Genomic DNA, 19819 nt, shown 5'->3' on the forward strand with positions numbered 1-19819 from the left:
ATAGAATCCTCAAACAAGAACTGCATGTTCTGTTTGGGCTGGCTGTTACGCGTAGCTCTACGCGTACTACCAGCAGGGGTCTGCGCCCTGTACTGTACATACATGTAACCAGACAAATCAGCACGCAGCTGACTGGTGATCTGTACTCCGTACGGAGTAGTTAGTTGCTTAATTAGTTAGTTCCATAGCTAGTCAACTAGGTAGTTAGTTAACTTAGTGAATTATAATACCTTATGTCATTGCGGTCTAGGCATCGGCAGTCGGTAACCTACAGGGTGGCCTGTTGGGAGTGCGCATGGAGAGCGAGCGCAACGATGGAGCTAACCAGGGCAGCTGCTGAGGCGACGTTGTTCGGGGTGTCTGGTGTCTGTTTGCGCAAGCAGTCGAAGACCACTTACCACTAGTTACACGCCGCTAAACCACTGCATCATACTACCGTGTAGTATGCTGGATAGGAGTACCCACTCGTAGGGCGATATGGGGACGGGGGACAGGGCTGTCTTGGAAGGAAACGTATGGAGTACAGGGCAATAATAGCAAATAATAGCGCTCCATACTCCATACTCCATATCTGCTGCGTCTGTGGCTGAATGTGCTCATGGGAATGTGTGCTGAGGCTTGATGCTTGGCAGGCTCCAGCCCCAAAACGCAGACCTCATCACCAATCACCTCCATCGCAGCATTGGCTGTGAGATTGTACTTGTATTCTTCCTTCTTCTTGCTTATAATGCACGCCCCCCTCCCCCACCACGACGCTCCTTTATAGAAATACATTGGATTTCATTATCCCGTCATCCTTTAGATTCCCCGTGTGTGTGTGCGAGTGTGCCTCCCCGAGCTGTTACACTAACTGGCTGAACTAACAAGTTTAATTTCCCTCGCTGATCACCTTTTCAACCTCCATCTCTCGAACCACACGCAAAAAATTAAACCACACATTCCTCACTCACTACGACTCACCTCGTTATCGAGCGCTAGGAATATGGAAAATGGCCCTCCTACTCCAGCGCCTGCACCTCCCCCCGGCCAGATCTTGACCGGCAAACAGGAACACTGTACGTCACATACTCCAATTACCCCGCCAAGCTACTGGTCAACACACTCCGACATTGTTCTCCTTCGTTTCTGTTGTTCCTTTTCACTGCTCAAATGTTTTTGGGCTCTCTGCGGGATTGCCAAAAGCTAACCGACCTCACTCGATCAAAAACTCACATGGGAGGAAAACAGACCTCAAGCGCGAATTGATATCGCTGCAAGTCCGCGCGGAGATTGCAGAACTCAATTCCCCCACCGCCCTCCGCCGTTTCGGGGCTCCCTTCAAGTCGGATCTTGGAGAGATAGCACCCATTGATTCAGAGCTGCCCATTCTCAGGTTCATATTCGTCCAGCATGTGCGCAAGTTCCCGTTCCTGGATCAGGCCAAGGAGAAAGAATTTTGGCAGGATAAGCTGCAGACTGTATGAATTTTTATTTATTTATTTATTTATTTATTTATTACTATTTAGCTCCATTATTCTATTACCATATACTGAAGTGACGTGCGCTAATGTTTGTGGTGTGTCATAAACACAAAAAGTTCCTCGAGTCCTTCGCGAACAAACATATATCCTCCAGCGAAGACCGGCACGAAGAAACGAAGCGGCGCAAGCTGGCGCTGAAGTGTGAGAAGCTGGTCGAGCTTATGATGGTCTCCGGCATTCCCACCGCGTCCGGCTATGAAGAACGTATCCGCTTCTCGGAAATGGAGGTGGTGGATCGCAGTGCTAATGAACAAGGGTTGCTCGTTAATATCCCCGATGGCCATGCCATACACGGCTGGGATGTAAATGTTGCTGGCGCCCGGACGACATTGGTTAAGCGGACAGTTAGGTACCACCAGCATGCGGTATGTTTGCGCTAGAAGGCATCCTCCCTTCGTCACAATATTATATATATATAATATTAAATCAATGAATGCTTATTCAGTCCATGCCTGGTTATAGGAATTCATCCTTAGAGTGAAACAACACGGCAAGCCTGATCGCTACGTCGGTCGACGGTTCGGCGAGTTCGCCAAGCTCCACAAACGCCTTCGTACCGAGATGCCCGGGAAAATCCTCCCACCGCTACCAAGGAAGAACAAAGGCTCTGTTTCCTCCACCATCCTCGGAGGCGGAGACGATGATGCGTCGTCCGACTCCTCCGTCTCAACTCAAGATGCCAATTTCACCGACGACTCCCGCTCCGCTCGGACTCTCACCGTCAACAACGCGGACCACCATCGTTCCTCCTCCCGTTCATCAGTCACCAAAAAGCTGAGGTCAGCGACGGTCACCCCACGTCCTTCGACAGGTGACCTCAAGACGGAGGTTACGGTCTCCTTGTACCGCGAAACCCAGAGAGTATCCCTCCGCGCATTCCTGCGCACCTTACTGCAGAACCCGCGGATTGCGGAATCCAAGGCGCTGGAGGAATTCCTCACAGCGGACCCGATCACGTTGAACGAGGAGGAGCTTATGGATATCCAGCGTAGGAAGGATTTAGATGCGAAGCGGGTTGAGGAGCAGAGACAGTTTTATGAGATTGCAAGGAAAAGAGCGCAGGAGCTGGATGTTTATATGGAGCAATTTCGACAGGATATCGTCGAGAATAGTAAGTGTTTGGCCTGGTTATTCTGGCTGCTCTGGATCTTCCACACTCTACACAGTAGTAAGGATTTTTTGGACTAACCATTTTCTGATTTTTGTTTTTTCTTTTACGAATTAAGATGGCTTGACGAAATTATTCCATGAGATCCGCGTGAAGAACTCTGTTGAAGAGTTGAGTCCTCAATATCAAAAGTTTGCAGAATGGCTGCGCATTGAGTAGGTTATACAAAGATCTTCTATTCTTACATTTTTTAGGTTGACACTAATTTCCCCCTGTCCAGGGTTGCCGCGATGATATATCACCTCTTCCTGGCGGAAGACAACTCCCCCGAACTATTCGCCCAAGCAAAACGCATCCATTCTTTAGTGCCCTACACCATCATGAAAAACGTAATTCGCATCGCGAACCCCGCCGCTGTCATGTCCGGCGTTCTAGACCTGTTCCTCGCCCAGCCCTTCGGCTCCCGTTCGCTACTCCAGCGCATTTTCTCTCTCGCTATCCACGACGGCATCAAAACATTCCAGCGCTCCATAGACACGCTCAGTGCCAAGATCGAAGACCCTGTCCTTGTCAACAAGTTGCGGGCGTTCACGGCAGCCGACGAACAGGTGAAGGATGAGCTGAGGCGTGAGGCAAAGGAGGAGGATGTCGATATTGTGGTTGCGATTTTGAGGTCGGAGTATATCGAGCCCGAGCTTAGTCCGGCGCAGATTGAGAAGGTTTTTAATTCCTATGTTGCGTGGGTCAATACGGTTGAGAATGTGGGTTTGCGATTCTTTACTGTTACTTATTTTTTTTTTTTTTTTTAATTCTTGGCAACTGCTAATGTTTTCACCTGCAGGTTGATATGCAGATGCAGCAGGGTGCGCATTGGTTTGCGTATCTGAAGCAGCTGTTGAAACTTTTAACACGTCAGCGAGACAAGGCCATGATGTTGAGCGTTATCGAAGAGGTATGGAAAAAAAATAATATAAATATTTAAATAAATAATTGCTCCTGCGGCCAACCTCCGAAAAGACAAGTGATACTAACTACCCACAGCCCGTCACCCTCCAACTCTTCCGCGACCTGTTCACAATCTTCTACGAACCCCTCGTCCGTGTCTACAAGTCTGCAAACGTTTACAGCAGCATAACCGACTTCGCCGAATTCGCCGATGACGCCATCGCTGTCATCGAGAGCGCGCAGCGCCAAGACGTTTCCGCAGACCCCAACCAGACCGTCCAGGCCTTCATCGACCTCTGCGCCCGCCACCAGCACAGCTTCTACAAATTCGTCCACGAGGTCCACCTGCACGACAACGGCCTCTTCGACGCCCTCATGGGTTGGCTGGAGGACATCCTGCACTTCCTCCGTCATGGGCCGCGCAGCGGCGGCAAGCTGGACATGAACGCGCTGTTCCGTGGAGCGGTGGCTGTGGGCCAGATTGACCCTGAGTTAGCGATGAAGGAGATTGACTTGCTGGTCAAGTGGCATGCGGATCGCAAGAAGTGGCACCACCATAAGACGCGGCAAAAGATGGCTGCGGAAGGGTCTGGGACGACAGCGGATTCGGAGATGCCGGGCAGTGCGACTTTTAGGGGGAGTGATTTTGGGCTGGATGAGGTGAGTCAAGACAATTTTGTTTTTATATACCATGCCCAATTCCTGTTGTTGGTATCCTTACGTCGCGGGAACAGAAAAGAATAGAATAGAAAAGACAAGAAAAAAAAACCATTATTAACAAATCATATACGAAATCAGGCCGATCTCGAAGACCTCGCGATCGACGACATGGCCTCGCACTCCTCCGACGAAGACTCGGCCGAGGATGATCTCGACCCCATCTCTGTCGAACGCAAGCGTCGTTCGAAGCGCCAGGCGCGCCTGCGTCGCACGGCGGGCGAGCCCGTCAAGCCAGAGATCAGGGAGATTTTGAAGATGAGAGAGTCATTTGGGGCGATGGTGAGGACTGTGCTTGCGGATTGAGAGGAGGGGTGTGTGGCGTTTTCTTTCCATATATATATTCTTTTCCCTTTTTGGAAATAGGGCTTCCTTTCATTCTTTGTTTCCCCCTACAATACTTGGGTTAGGATTTTGGGTAGATTCTGTGTTCTATTAGTTTTTATCTTTCGTTCCTCGCTCTTTCTCTCTCTTGGATTATGAGCCATTGGCAACGCCAACCGTGATAGATCCTGGGTTGGATCCCGAGTGTTGTTTATTATTATCATTTTTATCCTTATATTTCTCCCTTTAATGCCCTTTCAGTTTTTCTTTTATTTTCACTTTTAATTTACCCCATCAGTTTTAGGTGGGTGTTTGGGCCAGTTACTCTACTACGTGCAGGTGTACAGTGTTCGTTCTGTTGAAGCGAGGTGTTGATGGCGTGACGGGATGGTGTTACCCTCTTATTCTTTCTTCGTCCCATACATATTGATCCATACACATAGGATTAAATGGGATTTTTTGCCTCATTTTTTTTTTTTTTTTCTGGATTATTCCCTTTTATGCCCTTTACCGTGGGAGTCTGAGCCATTTTCGTTTGGATTCATAACAATCAAAGACTTGATCTACTTCTTCTCGGTTTTGGGTCCCTTTTCGTTCTGTCGTTGTTTTCCCCGATTTTTTTTCCTTGGCTCTTTTCAATTCCTGAATTTTTTGCGCCTGTTACTCCATGCCCTATTGTTTTCAGCGTTGGGGTTTGCTAAGACCCCCCCCCCCCCCCCCTTTTTTTTTTTTTTTTTTTTTGATAAAATAACAATTTAGTCATTCACTCTTTGTTTGCTCTGTTTTCAGCCCCTTGGTTCCCTGTGAACTTTGTTCCGGAGACATAAATATTTTTGTTTAGAAATCTTTCCCAATATATATCCTTGAGGGCGACTTGAGGAAGTCCTTCAATCACCACCTTTGTTGTTCTAGGGCAGTGTGGGATTGGATTTCTTTTCCTCTTTTCTAGGGAGGGATGGTGTATCAACTAGATCTTTTCGATGCTCATTCTTAGCGTGACGCCAAGACCGATTTTCGCATGCGGCTCATTTAGAGTTAAACTAAAATAACCTTATGTTGATCTCGTTCGTCGATGAGTCGTTCCCATGGCGACCACACCAGCCAAGAAACATGAATTCGAGATAGTTAATACATTTTTTTATCCTCGTTGCTTTAATCTAGTTCATGGTTGTCGATGATGAGCAAGCAACACTTGCGTATTAATGGGGATAACAGATAATTCATCAAACCTTTGGGACAACCATTCCCTCTTACTTACTCCACCTACCTGCTACATGACGTTACGAGCCAAAGAGGCCTTGATTTGACCCCCGCTCCTCTCAACAGGAATCGCATGCACATGAAATGTTCTCCCATCATGACCCCTTACCCAGTACCCCATCAACTCGAGATAGGAATAACCAGCCCGCCTCCACCCCGCGAAGTCTCCCCAGTCGCTCCACCGCAGTCCCGCTCCACGGCCTATTTGCCAACGGCAAATGGCATTGCAGCTGCGAGCCGCGCCGGTGGGCCGACCACTTTCAGACGAAAAATGGAGGGAAAAATCACGGGCGCTGGTGTAAGTCCTATTCGACATTCCCCCATGTCTTACAATATTTGGGTTCTACCTTTTTGATTTTGTGCCGAGAACCCTTGTCAAGTCACTGAAGGATGTAATGAATGCTGGTATGCTGTGGTGCCCTGTGACTAATAAAAAAAAAAAAAAAAAAAAAAAAAAAAAAAAAAAAAAAAAATGCAGTCTACACATGTCCGAAGCCGCAGGGGAAACGGTGCAATTTCTTCTTGTGGGGGGAGGAGGCGGTGATTAGGGAACGTGACATGGCGAAGGTGTTGAAGAGTCCGGAAGCGGAAGCGGGAGCGGGAGGAACTGGGTATTCCACTTCGAATACAATCGGCAGCGGCCTTGTGAGCAAAACGCCATCGCGGCCTTTGGCCCAGGCCTCCATCGATACCAGGACCGGATTGCTGACGCCCAAGTCAGGGACGAAGAAGAGGGGCCGTGATTATGAGCAGGGCTATGGTTATGAGCAGAGCTATGGTTATAGCGAGCTGGGATCGCCGAGCAAGAAGAGTAGGGTGGAGGGTGTTTCTATTAAAAGAGAAAATGAAGAAGAAATGAGTGGCGAAGATGACTCGTTTGGTTGGGATGACGATATAGACGAGAACTTTGTGGAGCAGTTTGTGAGACAGGAGAACTCACGACAGACACAGGAACAAGATATCTTTCGACCAAGTACTCCGCGAAAAAACCCTGGGTTGTTTCGAGATGGACGGGGTTTATTTGTGAGCAAGGACGAGGGTGACGGTGCCCGTGGTACTTGTCGGGATGGTAGTGCGCATGGTGAGCGTAATAAAGATCCAGCAGGTCTGGATGATCCTTTCGGACCCGTCCCCTCAACTAGATTATTTGCTTCATACCAACGTCCCAACCTCACACCTTCCACATCCCTTCCCCGATTCTCGACGCCAAAAACAACATGCAGCATCTTTACATACGGACAAGATACAGCAATAACCCCACCTCGTACCACGATAGCGAACCCCTCCGATCTCGCTTCCCCACCAGCACCAACACCAATCCGCTACCCCTCCACACCCTTACTTCACAGCGATAACATACCCTCCGCTGTCACCCCATCTGTCATATCGCCTACCACCACATCTACAATCAGCCCCGAGAAGACCCGAACAATCGTTTCCAATACCTTCGCCGTACTCTCCAAGCATGACATCGTCTTATCGCCCGCAGCTAAGCGGGAGCTTGTTACATTGCTGAACACGGAATATCTACATACGCAGGCAATTATTAAGGGAAGGGATGTTTCGCGAGCCGCTGTTCGGAATAGAGATGCGCAGATACAGACGCTGAGGGGAAGGATTGCGGTGCTTGAGGCGGAAAGGGAAGGGTTCAGGCTTGGGAGGTTGAGTAGGGATTCGGCTAGATTTGAAAGTCTGGAAAGAGTGGAGGAGAGGGATGATGGGTAGGGTTTAGATGCGTGTGTGCATTTATTGTTATTGTAAACTGTTTTTTTGTCACCCCTGATTCGCGGATCTGGAATTCGAACTTGCATTTATCTCCTCGTCTGGGGGGCGAGGCACAATTAGCGCAATTTTTTAGCACGTACCTTTAGTGTATTAAATACATAAAAACTACTGGATGATATGAGGATCTGCTGTATTGATGTGTTTTAGTGTAATTTATGTAATCTATCTGATCTAATCCTAATTAATCATTGGAATGAAACTGTGTTCCATGCAGCACAACCATATCTTGATCTTGGAGCTCTACCTTGTTTCTGCTCTGTTCTCTTTCTTTTGTACTGACACCAGGCACAAGCTCAAGGTCCTGGCAGAGGAATTCGATGGTGATTTAGATCTGGATTTGATCGAGTAGTAGGTAGAGGATTTAAGAATTCCAGGAGTTGAAGATAAGAGCTGCCGACGGAATTCAAGATGGGATATACTCGACCCTCTGTAATCATCGGATCTTGCTTAGCTTAGCACTAATGACAGAGGAGATGCTTGGCACTAATGAGAGTGGCTTCCAGCGGCCATCACTCTCATCACTGTCAAGCAGCATCCCTGTCAGCACTGCCTCACTAAGCTTGGCCCCTGGTCACAGAGGCCTTCATGGGTAAGAAGTGGCTCAAAATGGGATCTTGCCAGTGGGAGGATTTGAACCTACAGCACATCTAACAGTGCTACCTTGGGTAACAGTCTTACCAACTGCGCCACGCGGGTTAAAGCTGATAATGGTTGTATTGATGAGAGCAATGAATTGCTGATTATCTGTTATTTTCATATCAGCATATATATTTTGCATATATTTTTTACTAATATATTTGCATGCAATAAAAATAATTCATTACTTATCAAATTGCAAGCTGCAGTGTTTGCTTAATAAATTGTAATGATAATTCATACAGACACTTTTCAACATACTAAAAATTACAATACATTCAATAAATAAATTATGATTTTTTTCATATGAATTGTATAATGAATTGATTTTGATATCACAGTTGTGAGTAAATGCTAATTTTACATTTATTATTTTTTTTAACTGAACTTTGAAATTCTTCTCACACATCATTATATTTTTCTTGAATTTCATTTTTCATAATTATGCAATCATTTTATTGTTGTTTTTGATGATTTGTTCTATCAGCAGTCTAACTCTACATTCAGATATTCATACATTGATGAGTTGTTGAAGTGAGTGTTGAAAGATGAATGCAGATGTGTTGACAGACTGCTGAAATTGTTAAAAATGAAATAAAAATGAAAGAGAATTAATAGATAATGTAAGCTGCTGAGCTTTCAGAGCTTGCTTTACATTATTATTAACTGTAATTTCATTATTTCTGAGCTGGTTTTCTTCATTTTTTGACAGTTCTCTACTTACATTCAGTCATTTTGACTATTTCAATTGTATTACAGATGTTTTGAAAGTTGATAAATGTAAATCATTACATTTCAAATGCTTACTGTTTGATTGTAATTGCTACATTCTCTATATGAGCTGTTTGACATTTAATTACATCTTGCTTAGTGCTTCTACATTAACTCTACAACATTACTACAATGTTATTCATCTTTTTCATCTATGTGATTGTTCTCTATTTTCAGCTGTACATCTGTACGGAGTAGATTACATGGAATTCATCTATATGAGTCATGTGCAGTCATTATATATCTCATTACATTCGCCTGAGGGATTAAACAGCGCGTTTTCAAGCTGGATAAGCGAGCGCAAGCGAGCGATTGCGGCTTGTTCGGTATTATTCATATTCATAATCTTGTGAGGCAATTCCATACGCCTCCGGCTTGTACTGTTGTACACATTTGTGCTGATAAGATAATCCACGTGATTTCCTAACTCAAATTTTTTCCAAGATCTTTATCCACTCCTGAGACTCCAGATCTTAGATACCTGTACCTAAACGCTGTTGACAGTCGCTCGAAATTGCGCTTATACATAATTTAGATATATGCATATATGACCTAACTGCTACGTATGTATATCCACATAATGGTCTAGCAAACTACAAATCCATTCTCCGCGCAAACATAAGAACTTCTACCTCTTCGCCCTCATCTTGTGAGTTTTATACCCAGCATACATGGTTTGAGAGAGCGATTAGATGGAAGAGGCTGCTACTTTGCAATCCCTCTCCATATCCTCTTCCTATCTCTCCCCTAGCAACTCTTCACCCGTCGTGACGACGGCCAATACCATCTCCACCTTCGAATCAGACATGTTCCGCGCACCGGTCAACCGCATGATGCGGACCCTCGACCGCTCGTTCTTCAAAAAAACCGTCCCTCTCTCTGCTGCTACTATTTTCGACAAACAATCCATTGGCACCATAAAAAGTGAATTGCTCCAGAGTCAGGATTTGTTGCTGGCAAATCGCATTATACCTGTGCGCGCCGCGCGAGAGGGACCGTTAGAAAATGTTACAGATCACTGGTATGGGAGAAAGGACGGGAAGCAGGACAGTCGAAAATGTCTGCTACTTAGGGAGGGTATCAAGGCCGATGGTGTGTGCAATTTATCGCCTTTTAGCAAGCTTTTTGTTTCTTCTGGCTTCAACTTGGGAACCGATCCCTTGTCGGGTGTGCATAACGTGCTAACGTTCGTTCCCGCAATAAATAGACGTGACGACGTGGTCTCCTACTATCCAGAAACTAGTTGAGGCTAAATCGGTGGAAGTTCGTCCGTTCAACCTGCTGCTTGATTATGACTATTTCACTTATAGTATGTCCCCGAATGTGATTGATAAAGAGACGAAAGACTGCCATCGCTAACTACCCTTTGATGGGTAGAGGACATCATCGATTCTATACTTCCGGACGAAAAATTGGATGAATTACCTGTTGGATTTACTCAAGTTGGACATGTTGGTACGTATTTCTAACAGCCGCGGTTGTCAATTTGTTCGTTTCTAACTCTAATCCCTTCCAATAGCTCACTTCAATCTTCGCGAACAATATCTACCATATAAATACCTTCTGGGAGAGATATTACGAGATAAACATCCTCAAGCTAGAACAGTAATTAACAAAACCGATGATGTTGGATCCCACAGCGAATTCCGCACTTTTTCATACGAAGTACTAGCCGGAGAGGACGATATGCTCGTCACTGTACACGAGCAAGACTGCGAATACTCCTTCGATTACTCAAAAGTATACTGGAACACACGTCTCGCCACCGAGCATGAGCGTATGGTCAGCAGGTTCAAAAAGGGGGAGGCTGTTTGCGACGTCATGGCTGGCGTGGGACCCTTCTCAATTCCGGCAGGAAAGAAGCAGGTCTTCGTCTGGGCCAACGATCTAAATCCGTATGGCTACGAATGTCTGGAGCGCGGTGCTGCAAAGAACAAAGTTAGAGAGTTCGTGAAAGCGCACAACATGAACGGCCGCGATTTCATCCGGTTCGCTACCGAAAGGCTATACCAGGGAAATCCCCGAACCGTTGTCCACCGCACCAAGGTTCCTAAAGCGGAACGCGAAAATAGTCCGAACCGTCAACGGAATCCAAAAGCGTTCGACACGGAATATTTGACCTGTCCGCGAACCTTTGACCACTTCGTCATGAACTTGCCGGCCACTGCGATTGAGTTCCTCGACGCTTTTCGCGGTCTCTACGCCGGCATGCAGGAGCTCTTCGAACCGTACACCGACCGCAAACTGCCGCTCATCCATGTCTATTGCTTCTCGACGAATAGCGAGGATGAGGCGCTTGAGCGCAAGGATATCTGTGAGCGCATTTCTGCACGGCTTGGATTTAAGATAACGCCTGAGGAAGAGGGCCGGGAGTTGGAAATTCGGAGCGTGAGACTTGTATCGCCGACGAAGAAGATGTTCTGTGCTTCTTTTAGATTACCTGCTGAGGTTGCATTTAAGAAGGCTTGAGTGACGGGCGCGATAAGGGGTGGAAAGATATATGGGTTCCTAGGAAAGCGGTGTTTCTCATTGTTACCATTTTCGTGTCCATGAGTTTGGAATGTCAAGAATTAGGCGTAACTTCTGTTTCTTTTTGTCTATTTAACTTTGCATATTCTACAATTGTATTTATAACTAGTACATCTATTAGCGACACACGGTAAATTTTTACTCGATTTATCCCGCATTATATCACCACTTTAGATATCACCAAGCACTTCATGTCCTTCGAAGTAATGCATCGATCAAGCGAAAGAAAAAGAAAAGGAAAGAAAAACTAGCAATCTTCGTTCTATTTGTGGTACATCTTTCTATTACTATTCGATTAACATGACCGTCTCACATCTTCTCCAGTGAACCATTTTCCCGCTCCAAGGTTTCGATTAGTATACAGGACCAACTCCGGTCCCACAATTACATTGCAAATGTATCCTATATTACCAGCGTCCGTAGAATTGTTAAAACTATACTGTCCAGGCGGACATCCAGCTGGAAAATTCGGCGGTAGAGTTGGTTTCACAATGGATGTTTGTTCCCGTCAAATAGCCTATGGACCGGAATTCGGACGACGTCTGCTGGAAAGAAGTAAAGCAAATAGTAGGCGGGCATTGGGATATGGATATGTATTGGTGCTGCCATGATAGGGTTCAAGGCGCGCTGTGCAATCGATCTCATACCTTCCACCAATTTTCGCATTCGGGCAATCCACCTTGTACCCAGGGATACAAATAGAATATTCCGTATTTCAATTTTTCTGGACTGCTTTTGCATCTCCAGAGAGACGAGTCACATATCTTATATATCCATCATGACTCATCATAAAATGCTAATTCGACTGCGTTCCATTCCATCAATCACATGTACACGCACACACTCCGTGACTTTTATCCTTTGCTTTACGAAAAGTGGGACAAAAGCCAAAGAGGGCAGAGAGATAAGCATTGATGCTTTCGAGAAAGGTGGAAAGAAAAGCAGCACCAGAATGTGGTCTTCTCACTCCACAAAGTTCCTCAGCTTCGTCAATTCGTCCAGCAGTTCTTGGAGCTCGGTGTCGGAGATTTTATTCCCGATGCTGGGGATGAGCGACTTGGCTTCTTCAGCATCGTTGCAGCAAAGGCTTCCTGTAGCGAGCAATGTTAGAGGAGCGGTTTTTCTCCGTTGCGCAACCACGGTTGCAGCAATCTGTATATTTTCTATGCTTGCGCACAAATCACAAAATGCAACATACCCAGTTGCGACCGCTCAAAAAACTCAAGCTCAGTATGTGCAGATAGCAGGCGTTCGACAGCCTCAATGTTTTCCTTCTCCTTGAACCGCGCGAAGAGCTCGAGATAATCTTGCGTTTTTACTAGGGCCCTGAAAAGAAAGAAACAAAGTGTTAGCAAAACCATACATTCTAGATTTTCTCCTCTCCCGCCCGTCGCCTTCTTGTCTCCAATTCTGCTGCTTGGGTGCGTCGCATCTCAGCTCAATATCCACCACGCGCTACATTCAAAGATCAACTTCCAGCGCGCAGACCTCCCCAACACTCTCCCATCCCAAAAACACAAGCAAAAATAGGGGCTAAACAAATCAAATCAAAACGACATACTCCCTCTCCTCAAATTTATGATCGCCTTTCCTCCTCAAATCCAGCACCTTATTGATAACTAGCCGCGCCTCTGATAACGAGAGCGTCGGTACGTTTTGGAATTCTCCCAGTTTCAGCTGCGAGGTCGCTTCTAGCTCGTTCTGTGGCAGTTCGCGCTTTCGATGCGTGGGGTCTGGGAGGGCCGTGGAGGATGGGGCCGTCATCTTTGGGCAGCGAAAGAGAACAGGCTTGCTTTTTTTTTTTTTTTTCCTTCTTTTTTTTTTTTTTTGTAATCCTTCGTGGAGCTCCTTTGCTGGAGAGTGGAGAGGGGAGTTTTGCAGAGGATTCAAGCGATGTATGACGTGGGATACTCTTATCCTTCTTTGTTTTAATTTGCGCAGATATAATATCCTTTTGTCGTTTGTCGGGATGGGCTGTATTTGTATTAGCGCGGCTTTGCAGGAAGTCACGTGTGAGCAACAGCGTCAGCACGAACCTGAAATTACAGAGCGTCAAGAACAGGGGTTGCATTAGTTAGAGAGCGATATGAGAAACTCTGAAAGGACAGAAAAAAAACTATTTGGCTTTGTTTCAATATATTAAGCTAAGAAACGTAAAATAAGTCCCAGCGTCCTGAGAAGCTGATCTGATGACAAAATGATAAATGTAATAAGAAAAAAAAATGGGTGCGGGCGAGAGAGAGAGATCGAGAGCAGATACAGGATGCTTTAAATGGATATGCTGAAAAGAATAGATTTTTTAAAAAAAAAAAAGACGAAAAGAAGAGAGGATAAAAATAGAAAACAGTGAAGAGAAGAGAACAACGCGAATAAGTGGAGGAGGCCAGGGAATAAATAACAAAAAAAGTCAATAGCTTATAGGGTAATCTTTTGTAACAAAAAAGAGAAAAGCAAGAAAAGGGAAAAATAGGGAACGAGACATTTGGAGGGCAGAAGCATTGGAATAAAGATAGAGCAAAAAAGACAAAGAGCCAGCGAAGGAATAGGTACAACAATTTAGCACAGACCGTTTCTTCGAATGGAAGAGATACTACTCAATTCAGATAGGGGAATAGTGTGGGATAGGGGGAGGTCAAAAGAGGTAACCAGAGCTTTCCTGACGAACGAAAATGGCGTTAGATTTCTAAATCGCGCTGGAAGGGAGGTAGGTATATGTGAGGTGAAATGTTATGTAGGGCAAGCAAAGTAGTTGGTCATAAGAGGTAAAAGGAAAATTCGGGTTGAAGCGAAACAGGGGGTGAGGAGGAATAAAGGTTAAAAAGGTAAATGTTGGCGGCCGGGCCACAGGATGATATCATGTCATACCCCTCCCTCTGTCCATCATCCCAATCCTAGACGGCATTTTTTTCTTGATTTTGTTTTTCATACTTTCTCGATCACCACCGCCTCACCCTCTTCCCCATTCTTCCTTTTCTCTAGGCTTCAACGATAACGGTAACGCTAAAAAGATAAAGCGAGAAGAGATGAAAATACAAACGGAAACAATCAACGAACACAACATGACACACAACACAGGAAGAAAGGGTTACTGCATTTCCGGCCAGGAAAGCGAAACAGCAGCAACAGCAGAAGAAGGGGGGAAGGACGAGGAAGAGGAGCAAGTAAGAAATGAAATAAGAAGGCATACAAAAAAAAAAAAAAAAATAAAATAAAATAAAATAAAATAAAAAAATAAAATAAAATAAAATAAAGGAACAAAAAAAAAGGTTTGGAAAGCAAAAGCAAAACCCCAAGATAACCCAGTTAGCCACAGGGTGACGAGAAAGCACCAAAAGTTATATTTTTTCGATATTTCGACTATCCGCAGATTTGCAGAAAATGTAATTACGCGGTTTCCGCCAGAATTATTGCGAGACAGTGAAGTGTGACTCTGCGCAGTGTTATTTATTAATATTTGTGAGCCAAGTCAAACGAGTGGGAGAGTGAGATAACGTTCTTATATAGGTCCACCGGCTGCGGCAGCTGCCTGCCGCTGTCGAAATGCCATCTGCTGTTGCTGTTGCCGCTCTTGTTGTGTTTGGCTGGTATAACTATCTCCACTTGCGCTGCGATCTGGGAATCGGGGATGTGGCTGCTGCTGCTGCTGCTGCTGCTGCGAGCCGTAATCATATTCCATCGGCGGTGAACCGAGTGTTTGTTGTTGCTGTTCGAATTGTTGTGGGCCTTGTGGTGGTGCAGCACCCGTTGCAGCTCCAGCTCCAGCAGGTTGCACATGTCGGACAGATGTTTGCATCTGCCGCGCATTGGCTTGGGAAGGATCCGTGTCAATGCGTGTGGCGAGGGGTGGGTTGACCGCACGGCCCGAACCGGTGCGGACCGGAGTGCCTTCCGCAGTGGGTGGTGCGCGTTGCGGGGTTGCAATTTTGCTGAGGTCACCGCCGTACCGTTTGAGGATTTCCTTGGTCGTTATTTCTGCGCTCCCGTTGAAGAGGGATGAGTCCGTTAGGACGGATTGGAGATGTGCTGGGACCTATATGACAAAGGTACTTAGTATTTTCCCATAGTGACTCTTCCGGCGTGGCCATTTGGAGTTTTTCGTTTTTCAGCTCACCTCACACATCGTATCATTGTACTCTATCAATGCGGTGACAGCTTCTATCGCCAGGAAGCTATCCTCCATCCCCGCTGTTTTCTCTCTCGAGTAGAGAATATTAGGAGTCATGACGGTCGCGATGTTGTGGATATCCATTTTGCTACCAGATTCTTCATCGACATGAGAGAACGAGGAGGCCCAGTGGAGGAATGAAAAGAGGACCTCCATGGTATCCCTGTGTGTCTTTGGGAGTAGACAACAAGTTAAGTGCAGAACACGCCGTTGATTTTCGGGATCGGATATTTCTGAATATATTTGGTCAGGTCTCATTATTACGTAGGGGGTAAAGGAGAAAAAGTAGAGAGAGAATGAATAAATCGCGGAAGTGGATAACCTACTCTGAGAAACAAGGAACAACCGATGTAACTTAAACGTAAGCAACGGGTCCGGCATCTCCCTCAAAAACTTCTTGAGCAGCGCAGCAATCTGCACCGGATTCTCTTTATTGAAATCCGCCTGCTCATACTTCGTATCGACAATATCCGATGTCTCCTTCAGACGCTTGATATTACCATTCTTCCGAAACACTCCCTCGACAGACATGTCCATTTGTCGCATAGCGGAAATCGCATCGTCAACGAACGTCGGTATACGCAACGTGCCCGGACCAACACCATGCGTTGACTCCGTCCCATCTTTCTCGATCAGTGCGTCTAAGCCGACGCCGAAGACGCCTTTCTTCTTCCCACCTTTGCGGCCATCGTTCTTAAACGCGCGGCCGAAGATGTTCCAGATCGTAGGTTTGCGCGACTCAATGAGACCCAGGAGTTCTTCCAGATTGAAGTGTCCTTCTAGAAGTGGCTCCATGGACAAGACGGCAACGTGTCGGACAATAAAGTACTCCAGCGCAGATAATTCGGAGAAATACTTTGTGGTTCTAGGCGCGCCGGTGTCGCCACGGGTGTCGGCGAGGCCGGATACTTCCCTTTGGTGTCCATTGACTAGTTTGGGAGGTCGGCCTCCGGAGGTAACAAGATTAGTTCCAGCATGGCGGAACGCATTAGGCCGCTGCTCCTTAGCTTGCTCAGCTGCGACGATTCTTGGGATATCATCCAGCGTCAGCGCGTCCTGGTTTCCAAATGTCAGGTCTTTAATTGGCTCGCCAGTAGCATCTCGTTCTTCGACAATCTGGAAACCTGGATTGTTCGTTTCAGACCCGCTGGCACCTGGGGAACCGGGGCGTGCAGATCTTCCCTGAGGCCCGTCAATGATTCGTGAAGCGTGGGCTTTCTTATATATTGTGGAGAGAGTGCGTTCTGTGCGGGTTGAGTGGAGTCTTCGAATTTCGCCGACGGTTTGTTCTAACGACGATGAACCGGCGTTCTCGTCCCGTGCACCGCCTGCCCCGTACGATCTCGATCGGGTATTTGATCTCTGGGGTGTCTGGAGTTCTCCCGCGTCGTTCAGACGGTGGCCATCGTTCGCTTCGTAGCTTTTCAGGTTTGGATCGTCTGTATATCGCAAGTCAGTAAATGGAATAATAGAAAAGTGACAGGATCAGGATTAGTACCTGAGGTATGCGGCAGAGTCCCACCAGACCGTAAAACCGAAAGCAGTCTCGCAAGAGCCACCTGCAGCAAGAATACATACTGCTGCAGTTTGCTAACATAAGCAAACCCTTTTTGTCCATTCGGCGCGTGGCCTCCCCGTTCAGCACATATGCGACAGAATGGCCGATCCTTTTCCTCGCTCCACCGCGCATTGAGCAGGTCCAGAGTGAGGTCATTCTGACAAGCGCCGCAAACGAGATGCGAAGGTTTCAAATGCCACCTTCGCCGGCCGAGGATGATGCATTCATCATCGATTGGGTCGTTGCAGGCAGCACAGCAATCGGACTGTTGGTCGGAGAGTTGGTTCATAGAATCTGTGAGATTGGAGGCGGAGATGGAATCTAATTCACCCAGGCTGTCCAGTTTATCTAGGAATGCGTATAATTCGTCCGGGTTGTCGATCTCCCTTTCTAACTTCAAAGCACCCTGTAGACCGATACGGATTAGAAGCTTTAGGTAGTGGGCAAGCCCCGTTACAAGGGCCAGCAACTCTTGCGTGACACCAAGTTTACGAACACCCGTCTCTTGAGTTTTGGAGAGCAATGCAAAAAATGCGACAATTTTTTTGCACAGGAGTTTGGCTTCTCGACCGTATTGCAGATCTAAATTTCCATGTTTTTTTTTTTTTTTTTTTTTTTCGTTAATGCAAGTACGAAAGAGAACGGAAACAGATGGGAACCGGTTTCCTTACCTTTCATCTTTCGATATGATATCGCAGCAGCAAGTCCATCCAAAGCCTTAAACAGAACCTCAACATGGTAGATGAAGTTTTTCGCAACAACAACACCATCGATGTACGCGCCATTACTGACATGTAATAACATGTCGGAGATGCAAGCAGCGGAAGACTCTTCGAATGTAGACAGCACGCTCCATATCCGGTACACCTTCTCTTCCATCTTATCCTCTTGCTTTTTGACAAAGTTGCGATCTTCTTCGGTAGCCTCGATATCCAACTCTGGACGCACAAACTCCTGCCCGTTGGGCGCAAGCCGGACGTTCCAGAACTTGTGGATCATATAGCATTCCGGGTGCCAGTGTTGATTCTGGCCGTTGCGGAAGATCTCGACGAATTGCTTCAAGATTGCCGTATGGCACCCATTGCACCTTTGGGCGAACTGTGTTGAATAATGATAATGACAGTATACTTTGTCCTCATGTTCATAGTAACTATCCTGTGCTCCGAAGACGGTTGGACAAGCGGAACAAGTAAAATGTTCGATGTGGTATTTGCGATCCAGAGCGGTAATATATGACCCACGGAGCGCACCACCACAATCATAGCAGAGTAGATTTAGACGTCGAAAGTAATCCGTCTCACAAAGAGGGTATTGGCCAGAGCCATCCTCAGCGTCCACCGGGAAGAATTTCGATGCGACAACATCGCCACAGTCCTATTATTAAGTTAAAAAAAAAATAAAATAAAATAAAAGACAAGCGAAGTAAGCAACGACAAGATACAAAAAAAAGAACAATAACATACACTGCACTGGAAGCACTCCAGGTGAAATGTGCCGCCCAACGCCCGCACGAACTGGCCCTGGAGGGGTTCCCCGCATCGCCTACAAGTCCCTACCACCAGGAGACTTGCTCCCTGATCCCCCATTTAGGCGAGGCCTGTCGCGTGGGCCTGATCCTGATCCTGCGCCACCTTGTTGAGTGTTAGAGGGGTGCGGTCCCCGCCCAGTGCGAATGTCCGGCGCGTGATACGTGTCGGTGTCGAAAGCACCACCGCCCATGGGTGGTGAATTATTATTATCCCACGGGACTCCCGCGCCGGCGGACCCGGTGGAACTGGACATATTACCTGTCGGAGGCTGGGTCTGGTAGGATTCGCCGTACATGCCCGGGTCACCTAGATTTGCCGGCGGTTGAGCCCCATTGTTCCTAGGCCCCTTGCCTGGAACTAGGTCTGGTGGGAAAGCACGCCCACCAGGAGGAGGCATTTCCGCACTTCGTCCTCCTGGGGTCGTTTCGAGGAATGAGAATCCCTTTACACCCACGATCCAAACCCAAAATAACCCGTGCGATTTATGTCTATCCTAACCACCAATGCAAATTGCGAGGATATTTATTATTGTTTTTAATTTCGAGAAGGGAACCGAGTGAATTTGTGGCGATGAATATTCGTTGGGTAGGTGAGGCAAAGCGAAATTAGGCTGTCAGAAAACGGAGGGTTAATTAAAAGCAGAAGGCGCCGAAGAAGGACGTCGGGTTTCACAGGTATACCAGGAAGATAAATGCAATCAATCAATCAATCAAAAGACCAGGATGTGTATTTGTGGACGATTGTAGCAGTATGTTTGCAGGAAGAAGCTTGCTTGGCTAGGAAACGTAGGTAGAGCTCTCGTGGGAGGGGAGGAGCAGAGCAACGGTGCAATTTCAAATTCAGTCTCGTATAGAAAACTGTCAGGGAGAAGTGGGAGGGTGAGGAGAGCAAGGGAGGAGGGGGGGGGGAATATACAGCTGGGGGTTGGTGGTTGTTCCTAGCACCGAAACGTGACCTAGCAGCCCCCCAAGC

At 46.6% G+C, this 19819-nt stretch overlaps 6 protein-coding genes across 6 annotated transcripts; 3 read left to right on the top strand and 3 right to left on the bottom strand.

The window, feature by feature from the left end:
- Nucleotides 1–982: 982 nt before the first annotated feature.
- HCAG_00240 (predicted protein) lies at nucleotides 983–4596 on the top strand (the record flags this gene model as incomplete). The annotated part of the gene is made up of 9 exons (XM_001543144.1): nucleotides 983–1055; nucleotides 1228–1457; nucleotides 1577–1885; nucleotides 1983–2631; nucleotides 2747–2843; nucleotides 2909–3389; nucleotides 3470–3580; nucleotides 3670–4233; nucleotides 4372–4596. 9 exons carry the CDS (start codon nucleotides 983–985, stop codon nucleotides 4594–4596), a joined length of 2739 nt encoding a protein of 912 aa, XP_001543194.1.
- A 985-nt stretch (nucleotides 4597–5581) lies between these two features.
- On the bottom strand, nucleotides 5582–5973 carry HCAG_00241 (predicted protein; the record flags this gene model as incomplete). Its single annotated transcript, XM_001543145.1, has 2 exons — nucleotides 5582–5654; nucleotides 5882–5973. The coding sequence occupies 2 exons, from the start codon at nucleotides 5971–5973 to the stop codon at nucleotides 5582–5584; spliced, it is 165 nt and encodes a 54-aa protein (XP_001543195.1).
- Nucleotides 5974–6432: 459 nt separating this feature from the next.
- On the top strand, nucleotides 6433–7599 carry HCAG_00242 (predicted protein; the record flags this gene model as incomplete). Its single annotated transcript, XM_001543146.1, has 1 exon — nucleotides 6433–7599. One exon carries the CDS (start codon nucleotides 6433–6435, stop codon nucleotides 7597–7599), a length of 1167 nt encoding a protein of 388 aa, XP_001543196.1.
- Nucleotides 7600–9872: 2273 nt separating this feature from the next.
- HCAG_00243 (predicted protein) lies at nucleotides 9873–11535 on the top strand (the record flags this gene model as incomplete). The annotated part of the gene is made up of 4 exons (XM_001543147.1): nucleotides 9873–10158; nucleotides 10274–10375; nucleotides 10444–10521; nucleotides 10586–11535. The coding sequence occupies 4 exons, from the start codon at nucleotides 9873–9875 to the stop codon at nucleotides 11533–11535; spliced, it is 1416 nt and encodes a 471-aa protein (XP_001543197.1).
- A 1023-nt stretch (nucleotides 11536–12558) lies between these two features.
- HCAG_00244 (predicted protein) lies at nucleotides 12559–13359 on the bottom strand (the record flags this gene model as incomplete). Its single annotated transcript, XM_001543148.1, has 3 exons — nucleotides 12559–12686; nucleotides 12794–12921; nucleotides 13157–13359. 3 exons carry the CDS (start codon nucleotides 13357–13359, stop codon nucleotides 12559–12561), a joined length of 459 nt encoding a protein of 152 aa, XP_001543198.1.
- Nucleotides 13360–15091: 1732 nt separating this feature from the next.
- HCAG_00245 (conserved hypothetical protein) lies at nucleotides 15092–19244 on the bottom strand (the record flags this gene model as incomplete). Its single annotated transcript, XM_001543149.1, has 7 exons — nucleotides 15092–15625; nucleotides 15707–15993; nucleotides 16087–17199; nucleotides 17259–17900; nucleotides 17990–18692; nucleotides 18782–18870; nucleotides 19106–19244. 7 exons carry the CDS (start codon nucleotides 19242–19244, stop codon nucleotides 15092–15094), a joined length of 3507 nt encoding a protein of 1168 aa, XP_001543199.1.
- Between the last annotated feature and the right edge of the window lie 575 nt (nucleotides 19245–19819).

The sequence above is a fragment of the Histoplasma capsulatum genome, genomic scaffold (assembly GCF_000149585.1).
Source record: "Histoplasma capsulatum NAm1 scaffold_1 genomic scaffold, whole genome shotgun sequence".
Taxonomy (NCBI): Eukaryota; Fungi; Ascomycota; class Eurotiomycetes; order Onygenales; family Ajellomycetaceae; genus Histoplasma; species Histoplasma mississippiense.